Source organism: Podarcis muralis, chromosome 10 (assembly GCF_964188315.1).
Source record: "Podarcis muralis chromosome 10, rPodMur119.hap1.1, whole genome shotgun sequence".
Classification (NCBI taxonomy): Eukaryota; Metazoa; Chordata; class Lepidosauria; order Squamata; family Lacertidae; genus Podarcis; species Podarcis muralis.
In genome coordinates this window covers 1692666-1713942 of record NC_135664.1, presented here as the reverse complement: position 1 = coordinate 1713942, position 21277 = coordinate 1692666, and the positions used below count along the sequence as shown (strand labels likewise).

The 21277-nt window shown below is 43.0% G+C and overlaps 1 protein-coding gene across 4 annotated transcripts in view; it reads right to left on the bottom strand.

Annotated features, from left to right (window-relative positions):
- Nucleotides 1-209: 209 nt before the first annotated feature.
- DHTKD1 (dehydrogenase E1 and transketolase domain containing 1) overlaps nucleotides 210-21277 on the bottom strand; it is a 31237-nt gene continuing 10169 nt past the window's right edge. The window contains exons 2-17 of one of the 4 annotated variants that reach the window (XM_028745836.2): nucleotides 20426-20581; nucleotides 19700-19911; nucleotides 17741-17935; nucleotides 16115-16384; nucleotides 15304-15475; nucleotides 14062-14260; nucleotides 12808-13120; nucleotides 12272-12356; nucleotides 11593-11732; nucleotides 11059-11209; nucleotides 10064-10170; nucleotides 8142-8306; nucleotides 6877-6959; nucleotides 5008-5177; nucleotides 4116-4201; nucleotides 210-2163 (exon numbers count right to left, since the gene is read on the bottom strand). In XM_028745836.2, the coding sequence (XP_028601669.2) occupies nucleotides 2062-2163; nucleotides 4116-4201; nucleotides 5008-5177; nucleotides 6877-6959; nucleotides 8142-8306; nucleotides 10064-10170; nucleotides 11059-11209; nucleotides 11593-11732; nucleotides 12272-12356; nucleotides 12808-13120; nucleotides 14062-14260; nucleotides 15304-15475; nucleotides 16115-16384; nucleotides 17741-17935; nucleotides 19700-19911; nucleotides 20426-20581 (2606 nt within the window). In that variant the 3' untranslated portion in view covers nucleotides 210-2061. Of the gene's footprint in view, nucleotides 2164-4115; nucleotides 4202-5007; nucleotides 5178-6113; nucleotides 6267-6876; nucleotides 6960-8141; nucleotides 8307-10063; nucleotides 10171-11058; nucleotides 11210-11592; nucleotides 11733-12271; nucleotides 12357-12807; nucleotides 13121-14061; nucleotides 14261-15303; nucleotides 15476-16114; nucleotides 16385-17740; nucleotides 17936-19699; nucleotides 19912-20425; nucleotides 20582-21277 lie in introns of those variants that run through there. The other 3 variants (XM_028745837.2, XR_003708482.2, XR_013394525.1) reach the window with 3 other exon arrangements.

The window sequence follows — 21277 nt, the reverse complement described above, 5'->3', positions numbered from 1 at the left end:
ATATGAGAGATGGGGAGGAAGAAAATGCTCATTTGGGAGGGAAATTTTCTTGCCCAAACTGTGTTGATATATGTACCTGCCTGGCTCCATACTAGGTAAGAAGGGGGAGGGGTGTGCCAGAGGACAAGGGGTCCTGCCTGTTGGGCTGCACAAGTAACCAGCCATGTAAGCCTTTTATTTGAGTAATAAAAACCTTTGAGACTTCCAAGTGACCCAGAAGTTTCATTTTTATTACAATGGAACATATTAAATTTATATTGTCATTTCCCCTCCCCCCATTCTCCTAGAAAGCAGCAATATAGCAAAATTTCAAGAAAAGTATTCAAAGATTGGTATTAAGTTCTTAGTGAGCCCTGTGATAATATTGCCCCATACTTTGGCATTGCCTTGTTTTACTATAAAGTAAAATAGTTGCAAGCCTGAATACAATTGGAGCAGTGGTGCTGGGGAAGGTTTTAACACTTACTTTCTCATTCTAAATTATCCCCCATAAACAGATCTTAGCGGCACTATAGAAAAATACAGGGACTTGAACATGATCAAATCTCCCAATGTTCTGATAAAGGTAGGCAGGCTAACTTAGAAGTACATTGCAGTAAAACATTACAAAAGGACATTTCTTCAGTCACTACTCTTGACATATGAACCAACTAGGAAAACTTCACAACCCACTTAAGGCCTGGATTGCAGATATGAAGAATACAATGGAAAATGCAAGGCACAGGGAATAATTTTGTGTTATCCCTTTGAGGATGGCACTTCGGGGTAGAAAAAGGGCATTGCCAGCCCCCTCAGGCCAGTGCTCCAGCCCAATGAGCTTCCTTGCAGTTGGAACTGCTGGAAGCTAAGCCCAAGAGGGGCTGTTGCTTCCTGCCCTGCAAACGGGCTGCTACCCACATGTATACCAACTGCAGCAAGACTAAAGATGTAAAATTTCCAGAAATTTTGAAGCCGGAGGGGGGAGGCGGAAAAAAACTGTTTCCCCCCCAATTCTTCTGGGTTTTCCCCAGGCCTTCCCATCTCTACTTGAGGACAGCCGGGGCAAAGCATAAGGCAAATTTTTTTGCTTGCCAGGCCCAGAAGTAACACAGATGTATTGGTAAAACCATCCCTGGGTTGTATCACTTTTGACTTTAGCTAGGGGATTGCATGACTGAATAAATACTCCCAATAAAACAAATTCACAGCACGCAGAACCATAGATGTCAGTGGCGCTATTTTTCTAGATCTCACCATGCATGCCTCTCTTGTTCTCTTATTATGGCAATGGCGCCCACCTGAGAGGTGATGGAATTGAGTTCTGGCAAATTCCAGCTGAAAAAAAGCCCTGGATGTCAGGATTAAAATTATGATAGCTTTTCATATGCAGGGATCCCATCCACTCAGTTGAGTTATTTTCCCACCTACTGCCTGAAGTGATACAGCTGAGGAACAGTTTTTTCCATCACATCTGTTTTTTATAATTTAGACCTACAAGGCCCACTCATTAAAAAACAACAACACCCAGCAAGCTTTAATAATTTCTTTTTAAACTACAGTTACAATAATCTACCATGATTGAAGCCAAGGGTAGCTATCCTTTTCCAGACAGAGAGCTGCACTCAGCTGTGGTCAACCTTCTGTGCATGACATGTCTGAGTTGGTGTGCTAGAATTTAGAAGGGTTTTGCTCATGAAAAATACAAAATCTTGCCACTTTTGCCATCAACAAATAATGCACAAAAGTGGGAAGTCATTATGGGTATCATAAGAGTCTCAGATTTTAGGAGCTGCATGAAGATGTTTAATTTAAAAATTATTTTATTTTATTTTAAAAAGATTTCTTACCTAAACATGAGCAAATTGCAATAGGAAAGATCCAAATACAGATAAATGCACTTACGCTCCATTCAAGGGTGCAGATTTAAATACATGCTTAAGTATACACTGAAATGAACTTTAGCTGGCTTGTACCCAATATACAATTGTAAACAACATGCCTCATGATCACATTTAGGTTTGTAACATTCTCATTCACTAAGACCTTGTTTTAACCTTCAAGAATTAACACAGTTCATAGGTCTCAAGCAAATGTTTTGGTGAGAAGGTCTTCCTGCTGTTTTTGGTGTAACATTCCAATGCCCACGGCAGGTGCTGGTAACGCAGGTCTACTTACAAGACGGAGCTGCAATTAAGTTAGAAAGGCAGCATTACAAACTACTTATTATCTGTCCAAATTAAACAGTTATTAAATTAATAAACTGGGCTGCAATCTTGCACACAGGCTACCTGACTCAAATGGAGCAACACAGTCCTTAGCATGTGTACTCGGAATTAACCTGGCTGTGTTCAATGGGTTTCATCAGTGAGGATGAGAGGGGGTCTTGTCATATGTGGGCAGCCCAGGATTTCCATAGGCGCTGCCCAGGCTTGTGTCCTGGAGTGGTCACTTTGGCGCTGCCAAAACACAGGAGGGAGCAGCTACAAGTTACCAGTCTCTGCAGCCACAGTGGGTGCTGTGATTCTCCAGCACTTTGCTTTCACCCACAAAGGCGCACTCCATTGTCTCTTGAGACAGACGGATGCCAAAAGCAACAACAACTCCCTAGTAGATGTACTTGGAATAGGAGTCCAAGCCAAACTATGTGAACGACTGCAGTCTTCACCATTATTCTGCAAACAATATTATTGTGAAAGATAAACCTGTACTACATAACCGGTATGCACCCTTTTTTATTTTCTCTTCTATGGCTCTGTCTTGGCTTCAGCATACATCTCAGGAAGCCAACATTATAAGACCCCCTTAGAACTGCACACCTAGCTCCTCAAGCCGGCCACAGGCAAAACAGACAAGTGGGACGCTCCCATGTGGTTTAGAACCAAAGCTCCTTTAAAAGATCAGAATTGATCAAAAGTCTCCCACATTTTGCAAGAAAATGTATTGGGTGTGTTTTACAGGCCTGTAATTGTTCAGAAGGAAGTCTCACTGTGTTCATTGGGTTTTCTTCCCAAAAAAGTAGAGAGAGGATTTCAGTTTTAATTCCACTGAAATCCAAGTTGTTGTTGTTTATTCAACTTATATACTGCCATATATCAAAAGCTCCCAGGGTGGTGTGCAACATTAAAAAGTTCTAGCATTGCCTATAGGTACTGCTAGAATACAATGTTATCAATCAGTAAAAATCCATTACTATTATAACATTTATGTTCTGCCTATCATGGAACTCAAACTGATATGCATAACTCCAGGTTCGAAGTTCTTGTATACAAAGCCATGAACAATTCAGGACCAGGTTACCTTAAGGTAAGGTTACCAGATTTTTTTCAAAGAATCCGGAGACACTTTTCCCTCCCCCTCAATGGTGGCAGTGGCAGTGGCGCAGCAAGGTCGGGGCTCCCCTCTTTTTTCTCCTTCCTCTTTCTCTCTCTTCCTTCTCCTTCTCCTCTCCTCCTTCTCCCTGCGTCAACTCCAGGGCTTTCCTGGCCCTGGAGCGCCGCTGGGCAGTCGGCTGGGTGGCCAGGCGCTCTCGCTCCCAGCTTGATTTAGGTCGTGGAGGAGGGGGTCAGCGGTTCCCCCAGTTAATGCACCAGGCATCCCCGGTTCCCCCTCGGCAGTAGAGTTGGCAGCGGCAGTCTCAGCAGCCCGGAGCCAGCCTGGTAGCACAGTTGGCTCTGGCTGGCTTCAGGAGCTGCTTGCTGCCGTGGCGCCCGCCATTTTGCCTCACCGGAAGTCCCCAGATGATGTGTTGTGTGCCGTTGAACCAATCACACAATATTCATTCCCTACTAATAAATCTACAACACTTAAAATATAAATCCGGGGACATTAAATGAAATCCGGGGACATTCCAGGGACGGACTTTGTCCAGGGACAGATTTGAAAATCCGGGGAATGTCCCCAGGGAACGGGGACATCTGGTAACCATACCTTAAGGAGCACCTTACCCTGCCTGCTTCAGGCTGGCCATGGAGACCACCTGGGGAGCCCTATTAGTGGACCCCCATGGTCTAAGCAAATACAAACCTGCTTAGTCTTCAGTCCATTGTGGTAGCAAGAATGGCAAAAACTGATTTGAGGCATTTAAGGCTCAGCTAATGGGTAACTTACCCCAATGTCACAGAATACTGGAATCTTACCTTACAAGCCAGTTGCTTCTCAAATCTTGGTGACACAAACGCCCAGGGCCCCATATTCTGTGGCTCCTCTTGACTCCATATAAATTCTGAGTAAAAAATAAGAGGCAACAATAGGTATTGGTTTGTCCTATGAATTCTGGCTAATCCATAGGCTCTCCTCTGCTTATATATCAGGGGAGAGGAACCAGTGTGGCATCATGGTTTTAGAGTGCTGGACCTGGGAGAGCAGAGTTTGAATTCCCACTCAGCCATGAAGCTTCCTGGGTGACCCTGGGCCAGTTTCCATCTCTTAGCCTAACCTACCTCACAGGGCTGCTGTGAGATGAAATGGGGAGGAAGAGAACCATGTGCAACCATTTGTGCTTCTGGGAAGATAAAGGTTATATGTAAATATAATAAATAATTAAAACCCTTTTTGGCCTGGTGGGCCAGATCTTTCTCTCCCGCTCCCCTGAGGACCAACGTCGACAAGTTGGCAGGACCACCCACGTCTCAATCATCTGATGTCATATTGATAATAGTTGATTGACAGGTGGGTTGTCTTGCCAAACTGCCATAATTGGCCCTCAATTGTGTGTGTGTTTGGGGGTGCGACATACTGTCCAAGCAGGATTTGGACACCACATGGAAACTGGATGGCACAACCAAGCTGAGCAGGATTGAACTCCCCCTGCATCAGCTTCTACCTTCCCCACACCTGACGTTACACAAGTGGGTGTGGCTTTGGGAAAACAGCCTGGTGGGCCAAATGGGGAGGTCTCTATATGTTCAGTCAATGTTGGCCACAGCCTCTTAGAGCCCCTGTTCTCAAAGGACTGCAGCACATTAGTCTAAAGCAGCTAGGTGAACAGGTTTTGGCCAAGTCCTTTTGAAGAGTCACGAGCCCACCAACCTTTTGCATTAGTAAATTTTTTCATCTCTTGCTGAAGAGCTTCTATCGGAAAAGGACACAGTTCTTCTAATCTGATAATTGCTGTATTTTGCTTCTTTTCTTCAAGCATCTCCCGGTGTTTTGACAGAGAATAGTAATGTTTTCCAGAACAGAGAATTACTCTGCTCACACTGCACGGAAGAAAGGTTGGAATAATTTAAAGGATCCAAAGGCAATTCCTAAAAAGACCATTCATCTATTCCATTCACACACCCAGATGTTGATGTCTGATTAACTTAAAAGAGAGCCAGTGTAGTGGTTAAAGCAGAGATGGGCAACCTGTTTTCTTTAGAGAGCTGTAAACTCTCAGGAGTAATATTTCAGGAACTGCATGTCAGTAATGGGTGGAACAAGAACAGGGACTAGGCTGAGCCAAAGATAAACGCATTCTGGATTAACTACTCCGGAATAAAGACTGCCCTACTCCAATTTTCACCATGGCTACCTCAGATTAGAATTCCCAGCCGTATGCAGGTCTAATAAGAAGTAAGTTCCACTGAGTTTGATGAGGTTTTACTCAAATAAGTAAGCATGGGATTTAAAATAATATAAAATAATAAAAAGACCAATACACCTATGGTTCTGAAAAGCAAGTGAAAGTAATTCCTACTTTACTTTAGTGTACTACAATATTGTTTTTAGATGCTAGATTTCTCACCCACCCTTCGCTATAAGGTCCCAGGGCAGGTTAAGAGGTACATGTCATGTTAAGAATACAGTATTAAAATTAGTTAAAACAATTTGCAATCAGAATAATAGAGTAGGTGCTTAAAGTATATACTTCAGGCAGGGGAAAGAGAAGCATTTACAGACACAGAATATGGGAGAAGCCTGACAATTTGTCTCAGACAGCTGGGAGTGGGGCTTCTTAAGGAAAAGGAAAACATTTTTTAAAAGTCAGTTTATTTTCACAAGATATCCAGCTATTCAGAAGCTACATAGAAAGAGGGGAGAAACACACTTTAAATTATGAAAAATAAGGAGATGGTGGAAGAGAAGAATGAGGAAGTTTCAGACCTTGAGTGCAGCATAAACAATGTTAAGGCTGCATAAAACAGGCTGCTCACCAGTGGGCTATGCATGGACCCAGCTTCAAACTCCTGGTCATCCATACTACTCACTGGGTGACTTTGGGCACTCCCCCCACAGAGGTGTTTGGGGTTTTTTAAGGTTTAAAACATTGCTCTTGTTCTGCCTTGGAAGAAGGGCAGGATATAAATCTAGGAAATAATATGAAGATAATGATTCTGCTTTTATACTATAGGCACGTACAACCGAAACCTATGACTTTACAGGGAACAAGACATCCCAGGGGCCTGAGCACAAAGGGAACAGGAGACTCAGCACAGGCAAACAGGGACCAGGTGTGTATTGCCACTTGTACATGCACCCTACATCCCTACTTGTCTCCAAGTAACAGTACATGTGTTAATCCAATCTATCCCATAGGACCATGTCAGATATACCCAATCCTGCCAGCACAATATGGCAATGGCAGGCCCCTGTCAGTCTTCCAGCTGGTAATCCAGTCACCCACAAAGCAAAAGGCTGAATATCCAGCACCCCACTCCTGACTTTTATGGACATAATCAAAAGCAAGTCGTTAAATCAGAGAAACATGTTTTACTCAAGCCATTGGATCCTGACAGCATTAAACAGGGCTTACTTCCAGGTAAGCAGGTATAGGATTGCAGCCTTAATCTTCATTCTAAATCTATGAGTCTCAGTCATGCTTAAATTTTTCACTTCCTCGTGCGCTATCGTGCTATTTTACTGCCTGCTACTATTTGGAATGTTGAATACTAAATACAAGACCGCAGTTCCAGTTACTTTTTAGGATCCACCGTCGAATCACCAATAACTGGTCTGAACGTTGTTCCTGAGGCCATTTCTACTAAGCTTGACGCAGCAGCCTACAGAAAGGAAAGGGGTGGGGGGCTGAATGTATGCATATCAAGTACATTTGAAGAGCTAGATATTTCACTCAGCAACTGTAAAGTGTCTAAGCATGACAAATTTCAGAACCATTAGATTTATACAGTGTTTTTTTCCTAAAAGAAATGTTTAGGGGTACTCTTTTTCCTTCTCATATTGAAATACTGCCCCTCAATGAGGCCAAACTTAAGAGTCACAAAATGTTGAGGGGTCTTCATATCCTCGCATCCCCCCCAGAAAAAAGCACTGGATTTATATGACTAGCTGGGGACAACTTAGGAACAAGTATGGAAATACTAGCTAATAAAACTGTTTGGTCATTAAGATGTCTAAGATTCTTGATAAACATCCATGAATAGTCAAAAGTGCAAGACAAGTATATCCCACTGAAGTGATAGATCTTTCACTTAAAAATTTTGAGGAATGAGTTAGAAGTTAGATGAAATGTAAAATATTAAACACATAGAAAGGTCATTTAAATAACAGATTATGTTCAATAATGTAGGCATGTTTGTGTGTGCGCGCACACACACACACACACACAATTACACAAACACAAACACATATAGAGTCAAATTAAAAAAAATGACCCTTCCAAACATCTTATGCCTAATACAGCATAGGATGAATCCAGAGCAACACAGATTTACTTCCCTGGTTTTTTTCCAATGGCATTTTGGTAATACAGTGGTACCTCAGGCTACAGACGCTTCAGGTTACAGACTCCGCTAACCCAGAAATAGTACCTCGGGTTAAAGAACTTTGCTTGAGGATGAGAACAGAAATCGCGCAGCGGCAGCAGGAGGCCCCATTAGCTAAAGTGGTGCTTCAGGTTAAGCGCAGTTTCAGGTTACGAACGGGCCTCCGGAACGAATTAAGTTCTTAACCCGAGGTACCACTGTATACATACAAAGGGATCACATGTGCAGGCCCAGTAACATGGTTAGCTCCCACACCCAGGTTGGCAACATTCAGGTGGGAATTAACCACACCGCTGCCCCCGTCCAGAGGTCCATTCGCCCATATGTTATTGGAACTACAAAGGAAGTTACAGGACCTACATGAAAAAACTGTAATTTTGACAGTATGTGGCTGTGCTAACAAGTGATGTTTTAGAATAATTAGGAGTAGCAAGCAAAGCAAGAAATCTTTCTACGCACAGGCAACCTGAGCAGAGTTTTTGGAGAAGCAACAATCAAAGGTTTCCGGAAGTTTCGAACCATCTGTCTACGGAGTAAGTGGAAATACTGTGCTGGGGTTGTTGGGTGCACAACACACATGTTGACATGGTCACCATCCACACCCTCCTCTGAGCTATCACACATCTGTGAAACAAATGAACAAAAAATGCAAAACAAATTAAAAAAAACACAAGTACAGCTGCTGTTTTTAAAGTTGCAAAACAACGAGCACAGGGACAGAGCAGTGGAGAAATTTCTGAAACAACAATGGGATATCAGCTTTGCCCAAGGCATGATGGAGAACAGCAACAACCAGTATCTGAATAATAATAATAATAATAATAATAATAATAATAATATGTTTTTATTTATACCCCGCCCTCCCCAGCCAAGGCCGGGCTCAGAGCGGCTTACAAGCAATAATAAAAACAAGTTGAATGATTACAACTTAAAAACAAAATTAAAATACAACATTAAAATATTGAAACATTAAAATATTAAAATGTAGCATCGCAGGAGGAGAAGGAAAAGAAAAAAGAAAGAGAGGGAGGGAATCAAATTGGCTCCAAGCCAAAGGCCAGGTGGAACAACTCTGTCTTACAGGCCCTGCGGAAAGAAATCAGATCCTGCAGGGCCCTGGTCTCATGAGGCAGAGCGTTCCACCAGGCCATTCCACCAGAGTTGAAAAGGCCCTGGCTCTGGTTGAAGCCAATCTAACTTCCTTAGGGCCCGGGACCACTAGGGTGTTGCTATTTATGGACCTTGAGGCTCTCCGTGGGACATACCGGGAGAGGCGGTCCCGTAGGTACGAGGGTCCTAGGCCGTGAAGGGCTTTAAAGGTCAAAAGCAGCACCTTAAATCTGACCCTGTACTCCACCGGGAGCCAGTGCAGCTGGAAAAGCACTGGGTGAATATGCTCCCATGGCAAAGACCCCGTGAGGAGCCTCGCTGCAGCATTCTGTACCCGCTGGAGTTTCTGGGACAGCTTCAAGGGCAGCCCCGCGTAGAGCGAATTACAGTAGTCAAGCCTGGAGATGACCGTCGCATGGATCACTGTGGCCAGGTTGGGGCAGGAAAGGTAAGGGGTAAGTGTCCATGCACACAAAAGCTTATATCCAGAACAAACTTAGTTGGTCTCTAAGGTGCTACTGGACAATTTTTTATTTATAGCAACAGCCAGGGGAAAGAAAGACACATCTTACAAGAACAGGAAGAAACACCACAGACAGAATAATTGCTGCACACAGGAAGAACAAGGATATAGTTTGAGTTCCTCACTTGCAGTTTTATAAATTGCAATAGCAATTTGTGTCTGCAAACTTCTCTACAATTGACTGGTGCGTAGCAGGACAGATTCTCTAGAACAATCTTTCACAATATAGCCATGTAAAAAGTACTTCTCTCATCCTGGCCAAGTCTGAACATAGCTGAGCTGGAAATTACCTGATGTGGTATAAGACAGTGCTGGAAGTGTCAGCCTCACCTTTCCCAGAATATGAACAGTAACAGCTATCCAGCCCAAGGCCCCATTTCCCGCAGCAGCCCACTAGCAAGATCCCTTCCCTGCTCTCATTTCCTAGTAGCTTACATTAAGAAGTAAGGTGCCTCTGATCATGGAGCTAATATACAACCCTCATGGGTGAGGAGAGGGAGTGTTATTGGCTTGTGCTTGTTCTTGTTTGCATCATGTATTTTTTTTGTTTTATGTTGTATTTTTATGTTGTGAACTGCCCTGCGATCTACAGATGAAGGGGGGCATACAAATTTAGTAAATAACAACAATCATAGCCATGGACAGCCTTATCCTCCATGAACCTAGAGATGCCAAAAATTGAACCCGGAACCTTATGCATGTAAAGCATGGGAAGCATGAGCTTGTAGAACATGTCATGTCTGGCTACCTGCAAGAAACGTTCAATTCGGCAAGAAGAATGCTCCGGTCCAGCACCGTCATACCCATGTGGGAGAAGAACGACTATTCCACTCTGTAGAAGCCACTTTGCTTCCCCTGGAGTGGAGAAAGGAAGACTGATTCATTTTAGATGCCAGGATTATACATTATCACAGTCCACACAAGAAGATCCTCATCACTCAGAATGGGTCACTTTCTATGTTGTGATCTTACCCATCCTTCAGCTAATATAGTATCTAATTGCTCTTCTTGCTGCGGGAAAGACCATTTGTGATACACTTCAATTGATACAGAAGTCAGATTTTATGAATATTCACTTACACTTTCCTCTTATTGTTTACATAGCGACCCAAGAACAAAGTGTGCTGCTTCAGAAAGATCTCTGAAACACTACAATATTGCAATTCCAAAGGTTTCACATATATTCCTCTTGGACATAAGAAACACATTAAGCTGCAAGCTGAAAGTCACCTCTACTGTGGCTGAGCTCACACATCTGTACATGACACCTGAGGGCTATAGCATCAAGTGATGATCTGCGTGTGTGAAATGACCACAAAGCCTATACACAACAGAAACGGCTTTCTTATCACTTGATACCACTGCACACCCAATGCTTTTCCATGAAAACAGCTCATACACTCAGCTGCCAATCACTGAGTGATCAGCCAACGGCACAATCCTATGTATGTCTACTCAGAAATAAGTCTGATCCATGAGACTTACTCCCTAGTAGAGTATTTAGAATTGTGAATGGCCCAAATGAAACTATTAATTAAATAGAATTTAAGCCTTGTCTTTTAGAAACTCACTTAAGGTGGCTAACAAAGCATTAAAATAAAAATGAAACCTAATTAAATGTGGAGCAACATAAAAAATAAAGCCTGAAGTGATGAGATATTAGGGGAAGCATGTGTGAGTAAGCAAGAATAATAAAAACAGATCTAAATGCATTTCTGTTTGGCACTGGCATTGGAATCTCACCTCCAGAGATAAATGTATCAAATATTATCTGAGCTCCATTAAAGAAATCACCAAACTGAGCCTCCCAAATAGGCAACAATTTGGGGCTCTCAATGCTCATTCCATACTCAAAGCCAAGCACAGCTTCTTCTGAGAGGGGGCTGTTGCTCACCTAACAGAGAAAGAATGTGAGAACTCGTAAGCTAAACAGTGGTTCGTTTATGCATGCCACACACAAAAAAGCATTTTCTTTTTAAATCATATCTACTGCAGGAGGCTACCAGTTATTTTTTAAAAGAGGGTTAATGCAGGGGTGGACATAGGAAGTAGCAACATACATATTTACCCAGAAGTAAGTCCCATTGACCTCAAGGTCACTGACTTCTGATGACACTGCGAGAAACTCAGCAAGCTAGCACGCTTAAAACTGGGGATCTTTGTTTTCATCTGTTCAAAAACTTAGCTATGAAGCAGCTTTTCAGAAGTATAAACAGCAGATTACAGTAGGATCATGATGTCAATGAAATGCTGCTCGGTTAAAAATGCAACTTTTACCTCAAGGAAACCTTTCTGATCTGGCGACATGTGATTCAAAGGGATGTAGGTTTCACCCGTCTCTTGGCAAACCAGCATTGTGTGTCTCTGGCTAAATGTCCCTCGGCCAACATCCTGTCCGCTCAGGCGAATATTAAAACCTTTGTATAAAGCAAAGTATGGAGTAAAAGTACAGCTACCCAACCTGGAGTGGCCAGTGTCCTCCCGACAGGGCAGGGCTGTGTGGATACTGCAGCAGAGCCGCTGTGGTCTTCCCCCTGGTGCGTCCATGCCACCCCGACTTTGCTGCCCCCTTGCACTGCCTTGGTGAGCTGCAGCAATGCCGGTGTCACGAGGGAAGCTCAAGCCCACCCACCCCCGGGGGCCCAGGCACCACAGTCACCAACAGAACAACAGATACCAAGTATCCTGCAGGAATTCTCTTTAAACCAATGCTGGCTTTTATTCAGATCTCAAAACCCTTCTTGTTTCCCCTTCTTGATGAAACATCCCTTTATCCATTTCTTCTAGCACTCGTATCTAAGTATTCCTTTTGGATGCATTCTACTGATTACTTTTGAGGGCAGTTTTTGTACAAGATACTTATTTTAAAAACTCATATCCCTCTTGCTTCCCAAGGAACACAAGGTAGCTAAGAAGTCACAATAGAAAAACTATTATATTTCAAAACATAAAATACCTTGACAGAGCAGAGAACCAAAAGCTAACGTTTCAGCTGTGGCCCAGTCCAACTTTACTCCTTCTTCCATCTTCAGCATTCTTGACTGTACAAAACACAAATATTCAAATATTACAGCCTTGTTACCTCAACTTCTGGAAGGTCTACCCAGCTTCTGTCTGGTTTCTGGATCACACATGATCAAGAGATTCATTATCTACTTCACATGTTTATCTGCTTTGGCTACTTTGTGTATGCAAAAGAAGCAACTTTCTGTACAATAGTTATATTTCTATTATCCGGTAACAGTTCAATCTTTTGTTTAGCTAATCAGTAATCCCTTCCTATAAGCAAATGTTACAGGAAACTATTTAGTTGTTAGTATGTCACAAAAAGGAGCTTTTTGCAATATGCAAATGCATGTAATTATAAAAAACTAATTAGTCGGCTTCCCTAAAGCCATCAAGCGTTGTTTGTGCACAAGGAAAGAGCTGAACCAGCTTGCAGGTATGTGCTTTCAGTTAGTTTAACTTCATATTTTATTTTATTTTTTGCACCTGGGCGTGTGTCTTCAGAATATGGCTGTGCAGCTGCATTTCCGCTGGCACCTCCACGGACTTGACCCCAACAAACTGAAGGAGTGGAATTGGTATGCCGGTATCCCATGTGGTGATCCTTGGCGAGGGCTCCACCATGTTACTCCAATGAGCCTGAAGATTGGTGGGTGGAGGGCTGTACAAAGTCATGTTGGCAAGATGTTCGTTCAGTTTAGAGTAATAGGAGGTCCTTATTTCAGACACTTCTTCCTGTGTCATTAGTCCCTGGGCTACCAGACGCTCTGCATAAGTGTCTGGAATACTCTTACGTGACCTGTGAGGGGAAACATGGTATTGAAATGTATGGCATTGCCTATTATTTGGATTACTGTCATGTCCTCTACATTCTGCTGCCCTTTAAAAACGGTTCAGAAACTCCAGTTAGTACAGAATGTGGCTACCTGCTTATTAATGGAAGCATGGGGTAAATGTCAGTCACTCCTGTGAACCTGAGGGAGTGCGCTCTCCCTCTCCCTGTCTGCCTCTGGTGCATCTCTTCATACACTGAAAACAGCAAATGGGCAAAAAGCAACCCAAAAGGAGTGACTTGCTGCAGAAAACCAGTAATGACTCCCAATCCAGTCTGGGACGCCACAGCTGCTTTTTCTCCAAAATAAAAGTGACCAGGTAGAGCACACTTGTTTAAACAGTTGTACTTTACACATTACAGAAGGAATTTTATTTAAATATTTAAAAAATATTTTTGAAAGGCCCACATATAGATTTCATCAGGCCTGCTGAGTCCCTTTCCACCTATTAACTGTTTGGAGGGGAGCTGCTGAGAAGTAAAGTGGATTTAGAGTTTTTCACAGTGTGCAAATGTAGCTTCTACCTCTGCAAGAAGGACTGCTACAAGAAGATCAAAGCAGAGGAGAAAATGTCTCTGAGATGTAGACCTTCGTGTTACTTAAAAAAGTAAAGGCAAAGGACCCCTGACAGTTAAGTCCAGTCGCGAATGACTCCGGGGTTGCGGCACTCATCTCGCTTTACCATTTGAATGGTGCATGTGCACTGCGTCATGTGATCAATGATGTGGGGCAGGGATGACATGGGCCCCACCAATATTTTATTCAAGTTGGCACCCCTGATTAGGGGCATCTGATTGTGTGTAGGCCTTGCCCAATGCCTTACTAGAATGTGGCTGAGATAGCTTTCCATGGGGAGAATGCAGCCTTCAGCCCAAAAAGGGTTCCTGGACCCTGCACTAAGCCATACCTGATAATTTTGTACATGGTGGGGTTAGTGAAGAATGGCTCATCCAGTTCATTGTGACCCCACTGCCGGTAGCACAGCAAATCCACAATCACGTCCTTACGAAAATGGCGCTGGTATTCAACAGCTAATCTAGTGGCTCGGATTACTTCTTCAGGGTCATCTCCATTTACATGGATAACTGCACAACCAACGATCTTGCCTAAGAATGAGAGAAAGAATATTTCAGTCTCATACAACATATGACCAACTAAAGGTAAATGCAGCTCACCAGAAATGTGTGACAGTTCATGAGAGGCAGGACGCACCTCCTGTTTTTGTTGCCTATGAATGCGAAAGCAGAAGGGATTCTCAAGCACCTGGCTGGTCACAAACCATGTCTGGTGCACTGTGGCCACCAGCCAGGATTATAATTAAATTAAATCACTTTAAATATAGCAGTCCATTTATATTTTTGCAGTTTCACATTCACCAGTGATGCCCCCCGTAAGCATTCTCAGATACAGGTCCAGTCTCTCCAACTCCTCTCACTTCTGGAAAAGTCCCTGCAATACCGTCCCAGAAAGGGCTATCTTGGTAGTGGCACCACCCTGTGGAACACCCTCCTGCCAGATGTCAAAGAAATAACCAATTATACAACCTTCCATAGACACCTGAAGGCAGCCCCATATCGGGAAGTTTCATGTGTGTTTTTATATTCTGTTGGAAACCACTCAAGAGGCAACCTAGTCCAATGGGCAGGGCACAAGTAAATTATTGTTATTGTTGCTGTTGTTGTTAACTTTCAAAACTGGTCACAGACAGTGGCAAAGCGTGGGGGCTGGGGGGGGCATGGCATCAGGAACATTTTTTTGAGGGGGTGCGACCAGGCACTCCATCAGAGCCTGGCTCTGGTGCGCAAGGAAGCTGCGAAGAAAGCTTTGTTGTGTGACGGCCCAAACCTGCAAGCCGCAGCTCCACTTCTGGGTCAAGCCTGCCCCTGGGGCCAGAGAGAGGAGAGTCAGTGACAAATTTGCCACCCCTCTCCTCGGCTGGGTGGCGATGCGCAAGGATGCTGCCAAGGCAGCTTTCTCACACCCAAGCGCAGCTCCACTCCACGGGCCATGATCCAGGGGCACAGAGTGCGCCCCATGCAGCCGCCCCACATGGTAGTATCATACACTCCTCTGCTGGTCACAGACACTCACCTTCTCAATCCTTAGAACACATAACCATTCCGCCTCCACAGAATCCCATGATACATACCAATATCACTGCAATACAGAGATGACCTCCCTCGCTCTGCTGGAGTGGTGTAGCCCAACTGATTGTTAACAATGAGATGAATGCTTCCTCCTATTCTAAAATGTGGTAGACCGGAAAGTGTAAAAGTTTCAGGAACAATGCCTTGGCCAGAGAAAGATGCATCACCGTGAACCTATATTACAAAAAGAAATTGAGAAGTTATGTCAGAAACCACTGACAGTTCTTTGAGGGGACTTATTTGTTCAGGGGAGGGATTAAAATGTTTCAGCTATAATCTTTAGTTAGGAAGTTTAGTGTAGCTTTCCAAAAGTGGCAGATGATGGGGTGAGGTGGCAGCACTTACTTGACCTCCCGGCAAAGCACTGCTGCTACTTACTGGGAGAGTGGGAGGGGCAGGGCGGTGGGGTGGTTGGCACTGTGCAAATGCACCAGCCCCTTCCACGCTGGCTCCCAGGAAGCAGCAGCCAGGAAATCAAGGAAGCACCACATTCCAAACCCCTCCACAGAGTGCCACTACTTTCAATCTGAAACTTGCTAGAGAAGGCACAGGCCTTCCGTATTTTTTTGAACTTGAATTCTAAGTAAAATGCAGTCACTGATTTAATTAAACCAATAGCATGCTCTTAACCTCTCTTCCAGGCACTGATCAGTCTGTGCCCTGCTCAGCTTTGGCAATACAACAGATCTATATGTCTGCAGGCTATTTCCTGTGACCAGAGAATTAGTCCTATCGATATCATTACATCACATCAAGTTGTCTGAAATGTTAAGATACCCCTTCCAGAACCCTGCTCACTGGCTGTCAAAATACCTGCAGGCAGATGACTTTGTCTCCAGGCTGTGCAGAACTGTCTAGAGAGTAGTCCCCATCGAGCAGAGACTGCTGCCTCCCCCTTGCTTTGCCAACTGCCACAGGGTTAATGGCTTCTAGATGGGAAGGGTTTGGCAACAGGATGACATGAATAGGTCGGTGAGATCCGAAATCAAGATCCACTGAAGCAGTCAGGTGAGATAGGACATCTCCAATTGCTGGTGAGTCGTCTGGAAATTCGCTCAAGCCTCGCATTTTACGGAACATCAGCTTCACAGGAGGATATGAGTACGAAGTTTCAAACACATTTGCAGAGTATGTTGAATGCAGATGAACAAAAGCAGTCTATTATCTATTACAGGGGTTCCCAAACTTTTGGAGCAATGACCCAGGTCTTCCCCCTGTTAGATTCAGGTCTCAAAATAATAATCTCAGCCCTCCTTCTATTGCAGCCCACCCTACCAACTTGAATAAAAAATAGGTAGGGAGGTAAGCCCCACGCAGCACAACTGATCACAAGGGGAGGCCTGGCCCCCTCAAATATTTTATTGGGGGCAAAGGGACCTTGATCCCTATGAGTTGGCTCCAATGGACCTAATACTGCTTATGCCCTCACTTTCTTCAAGGAACTCTGAGCTTCATACATGGCTTGTCCCATTTACACTTCATAACAATCCCTTTGAAGGTTAGCCAAAGAGAGTGAGACCAGCCCAAAGGCACAGCTGAATGGGGGTTTGAATCCAGGATTCCCCAGAAGCCACTCGCTCCATTGTTCTGTCCATATTGGCTCTGCATATGCTGCATTCACATGCAGTCTCTTTCAGGATTAGGCCTTCAGGTACCAAACGCATATCAGAGCACATGTTGTGCGCAGTCGCACAGGTCCCAGATTCCACACCAGGTGTCTACAATTTAAAATATCTGCTACCATGATGGGAAAGGCCTTTGCTTATCAGAAGATGCAACACTGGACTGGGGGGACAAATAGTTTGACCTCCGTACAAAACCATGGCTATGTAGAAGCATTTGAAGTTGCCATTGTGAGGCAGCCATTATGTTTCAGCTACAGTTTAGGGGCCTGTGTCACAAAGACAATTGTGAATACTGTATTTGCTACTAGTTCTATTTAACATTCAATTGGAACACAGAGTAACTATACGGTGGCACTGTTTTACTGTTTTGGTGAAAATCCTCTGAACTTGCAACATATGTAAAGCAGTCTGAATGGTGAAAGTATCAAGTATGTTTTTGACAAGGAATGTCAAGGAGAGTACATGGCAGAAATATTTCTCACAGATGTTTCATCTTGTGGGTTATTTGGAATTGTCACCTCAAATTCCTTTTGGAGGAAGGGAGGTAGATACATTTAACAAATTAAAGTAAATGAAGCTTTTTGGTCAAGGTTTCAGCATTTCCACATGACTTTTCCACATCAAATTAAATAATGCATCGTTTTGTGTTAAGATATTTGTTACTGTTACATTTGGGTTGTCAAAAGAAATTCTAAACATGTCTAAGAGGGCGACCCCAAAGAATCTAGCATCATTGCAGCTTTTGCCACCAATTTTATGGAAATGTGTATTTTCAAATCAAAATTAGTCACACCTAAGAAAAAACCCCACTTACCTCAGGTGGAAACTGAAGAAGGCCGGTGAGGAGATTAAGTCTGCCTCGATGAGGCATTCCAAGTACGATGTCCGTCACCCCACTGTATGAGCACATCTTTAACAATTCATGAAAGAAACCCATCATGCTCTCTGCTCCTTCACCACCATATCTTTTCACTGTGGCAAACTTTGTAGCCAAAAAATGATCAAATTCCTGGAAAATGTGAATGGTGATTATATATTTACATATTTAGAAGAATGTATCTTTGATAGGGATTCAGGCTTGGTATAGATATAACATTTGCAATCTTCTCACTACGATTTGGTGAGAGTGCTAAGAAGCATTACATCTGCCATCACTGCTAACCATGATTAATGCTAACCAGGATTGCCTTGCTAACCAACTATGGCTTGCAAATGCATTTTGAAACACGGGTCAAATTGTGAAGGCAATCCTGGTTAGACAGGGAAGCGCTGAGGGAGGTGGAAAGTTTGTGCAAACCCATGGGGTATAACCACAGTAATCAAATGTGTAATCACTAACTGTAGATAAGAGGTTCTAGAATGTTACCTTTCCACCAGGTCATAGCTATAAAAATAGACATCAAGAAAACTGAACAAAATTGTTTATTTGCTACCTTCATGAATACTCAAATAGCCTATTTCAGTTTGGTTAGACAAATTTGGTTTAAAACACAGTCTGTTACAGAAAGTTGGGGCATCACAAAACAATATATTGTATTTGCAGTAATGATCCCACAGATCAGTACTGTCAGCATATTCAAAAATCACTATGGGGAAATAAGCATTTTGACAGGACTACTTGAAGTATTTGTTGTCAGCCCTGAGTGCTCACTGAAAGGACAGATCCTGAAGCTGAGGCTCTAATACGTTGGCCACCTCATGAGAAGAGAAGACTCCCTGGAAAAGACCCTGATGTTGGGAAAGATTGATGGCACAAGGAGAAGGGGATGACAGAGGACCAGATGGTTGGACAGTGTTCTCGAAGCTACCAGCGTGAGTTTGACCAAACTGCGGGAGGCAGTGGAAGACAGGTGTGCCTGGCATGCTCTGGTCCAGGGGGTCACAAAAAGTCAGACACGACTAAACGGCTAAACAACAACAAATGTTATACATATATACACTGGTCTAGCGGTAGTTAATTACACTAGTAAATCTACTAAAAACTCACACTCAAAATTTAGCACTAGAAGTTTTTTATGCGATGTCATCCATTGCCTCCTAGAATTTGGGCCTACTCAGCAACATTGATAAGCCCAACATGCAGTGGGGCAGCCTGACTCCACCTTCTTTTTCAAAAAACACACACCAGGGGCTTGTATAGCTTATCATTTGCACTCTTGTGATAAGACTAGGGTCAAAATGCACTATAGGCAGCAACCATTTTACGTGCATCTGAACCTGAAAGTTACCTGAAAATATCAAAACACGTCAGAAAAAGGGGCAGAATAGGGTGTTTGCAGGCTTTTAAAATGGGTGCTCGATTATACGCAATTTCACATAAGTGCACGGGGCTTCGGAATGTAACCTGTATTTTCTCTGTTCCATAGATGTAAGCCTTTCCATTTCTCTGCCTGAAAAGCCCATTTGTGCAAATCTAACAGGAAAAATTTCCCCTTGCAGTTAAGATTTCAAAATCAATGCAACTACTAACTTAAAAGTACTTTAGTTTCTGTTAGGAATCACAAAATGCTGCAGAACAAGGCTATCAAAACTCATGTAAAAACTACTATGCCTGTAATGCAAATAATGAAATAAATCATTTGCCAGAAAAATCCTCAAAATATCAGTTCTGTTAAAATATTATGGTATTTTAATCCACCAGTTGAGCACTTTATTCATATTGAGAAATGAATCAATAATCCTTTAATTAAGGTGCTACTTTTTACCCCTAGAAATAATTTCATTCTCATTCTTTTTCTTATACTATATGCACACACATACTTATACAATGCACCTGAGATTCTAGCATGAGCTTGGACAAATACTTTTTCTCTTCAGTAGTGAATGCTTCTTGTTTCAGCTCCTCAAACCGTTTAGCAATCCATTCTCTTTCTTGCAAGCTTGACAGCTGACTGGTCTCTATAGACATATGTTCACAGTATATGTGGCCCAGGTAAGACAATATATCCTCTAGGGATGCCTCCTCCTTTCTCATGTTCAAAAGTCCTGGAATAAAATATTGTCTAATAGATTATATTGATACATTAATAACACTGAGCATCAAGCTCTAAGATGCTCTTCTGCCAAGTGGTCCTTCAATAAGACAACTTCTCTTTTTCTTCCCTTTAGAAAATAACTCAGAGGTGTTCATTCTGAAGTTACTGCTGCAGTGTAACAGATCCACAATTCTCAAATATTATACAGGAGACTTGCAACTTACACACATTTAACTTGTACACGCTTGGTATAAATTGTTTTAAAAATGATAAAAGAGGTAGGCATCCAGGGAAAAAGGCTTTGGCAATCCCACCATTGCACCCAATTTGTGTTGGCTATATGCAATTTCGACTTTATGTACTATTCCCAGAAGGTGATCCCTGTGTAAGCGGCGGGTCTACTGTATTAACAAAACAACCCAATGTACTATTTCCTTGACTGCTACCTAACCAACCACTTACCAACGGGGGGGGGGGGGGAGGTACTTCACCGTTCTGGCATGAAAGTTACTTTTCTTTCCTACCTGCAGTATTGAAAGGTCCTTGAAGAACTTCAGTCAAAACTTGGATTTCAGGTACCATATCCATCACAGCTTGGCCAGTAAATAGAGGGTTGATTTTGGCAGCTTTGTGGCCATGTTCATAGTATGCTGTCACCAAGCGAGCCAGTCCATGGTCTACTAAAAACAAGAGAACAGACTATTTTTTAGCAGTGTGCAAAGATACCAATTATTATAAACCATGAAAAATTAAGTTGGAAAGCCAATTTGATGTGGTTACAGAAATTACTGGCTAAAAATGTGAGTGTATTTTGTTTTGAAAGCTTCAAAGAAAAATCCCTGTCTCCCTGCACTGAGCTCTGTGGATTCTCTAATGCACCCATGGAATTCCATCGGAGCAGTCTCTCTCATGCACTTCAACAAGCGTTATGTGCATTCAAAAGGATGCATGCCTGGAGCTGTCAGGAAAGCTCTACTATGTGTACTCTCCTACCTACACATAAGGAAGCTCTGTGAGCCTATGGAAATGCTTAGATGTACAACAAGCTACTGACTGCAGGCCCCTGTCAGCAATGTAGCTCACTTTTGGGCAATCACTGTTAGCTAGTTTAAGGTTAACCAAGCAGCCACATTTGTATGTTTCTGGGAAGAATCCAAAGGAGTCTCCCCTTATAGAGCTCATTACCAGTAGCAGACCTTGGTGGTAATTAGGTATTGAATAACAGTTGGCAGATTGTCTTTTTCTAGGAGAGGTCCTGGCTGATGAATCAGCCACAGCCTAAGGATCCAGGAGCAACACAGGGTCCAGCAGCACCTGATCCCTCTGGAGGGCATGCCCCAGCTTTGTATTTAATCATAGCCTGCTAAGAGGTTAAT